The 1,010-nt window shown below is 34.0% G+C and overlaps 1 protein-coding gene across 2 annotated transcripts in view; it reads left to right on the forward strand.

Annotated features, from left to right (window-relative positions):
• The window catches only part of GRAMD1C (GRAM domain containing 1C), a 104,707-nt gene that overhangs the window by 58,480 nt on the left and 45,217 nt on the right, over positions 1 to 1,010 (forward strand). For both annotated transcript variants that reach the window (XM_023213533.1, XM_023213534.1), the window contains one exon: positions 398 to 530. In XM_023213533.1, coding sequence (XP_023069301.1) covers positions 398 to 530 — 133 coding nt within the window. The remainder of the gene's footprint in view (positions 1 to 397; positions 531 to 1,010) is intronic.

Consider the following 1,010-nt stretch of genomic DNA (forward strand, 5'->3'; position numbering starts at 1 on the left):
TACAAAACTGCTGGGGCTGAGTCAGAAGGAAGGAGATACAAAACTGCCTTCTTGTGCGGCCTAGTATCTAACCCAAACATGTACTCTGTACCTGAAATTTAAATGAGCAATTTTCAGTTGATTAGTTACTGTTATGGCCATTTGTACTTTGTTAATTTTTTAATGTTTTTGAGATTTATAGAATCTCACGTGAGTGTATCTTGTTTTCAGAAATGATATCAACTTGCATGTAATTTAAGAAGACAGCCTTGTTATAAGTAGACATTTATTTGTTATATTACAGTAATCCATTTTAATCAAACTGTTTTATCATAGGAAATGACCTCAATGAGGAGACCAAATAATTTATTGGTGTGGAGGTGACCTTCTGTTTCTGTAATGATGTGTTTTCTTACAGAAGTCCAGGAAGAAGCAGCTTGGATGACTCTGGGGAGAGAGATGAAAAATTATCCAAGTCAATCAGTTTTACCAGTGAATCAATTAGTCGGGTTTCAGAAACAGAGTTATTCGATGGCAATTCATCAAAAGGAGTTAGTATATGATATCCCTTTTAAAATATATCTGATACTGTCATATCCTAATCAGAATACAAGATAAATAAGGATACAGTATACAATATGTTAAAAATAAGAGATCACGCTCCTACCTTATTTTAGGAAAAAAGTTTAAAGTATGTTAAGTAGCAGAGGTTATGTAGGAAAATATGTGGTTTTGTTCAGCGCTATATAAAAAGCAGAGCTACCGAGCAGTTTTACCTGAGCATCAGTCTGTAGGGGGATTAATATCATTAAAAGAATAATAAGATGGAGAAATTTGTAAGTAGTAGAATTTTCCCCAGGGAAAGTACTGTCTGTGCTGTAAAGAATCTGTTTTTTTCTTCCTTCCTTTCCTTTCCTTTCTCCTTCCTTCCTCCCTCCCTTCCTTTCCTTCCTTTCCTTCTCTCTTTCTTTCTTTCTTTCTTTCTTTCTTTCTTTCTTTCTTTCTTTCTTTCTTTCTTTCTTTCTTTCTTT

Source organism: Piliocolobus tephrosceles, chromosome 2 (assembly GCF_002776525.5).
Source record: "Piliocolobus tephrosceles isolate RC106 chromosome 2, ASM277652v3, whole genome shotgun sequence".
In the NCBI taxonomy this organism is placed as follows: Eukaryota; Metazoa; Chordata; class Mammalia; order Primates; family Cercopithecidae; genus Piliocolobus; species Piliocolobus tephrosceles.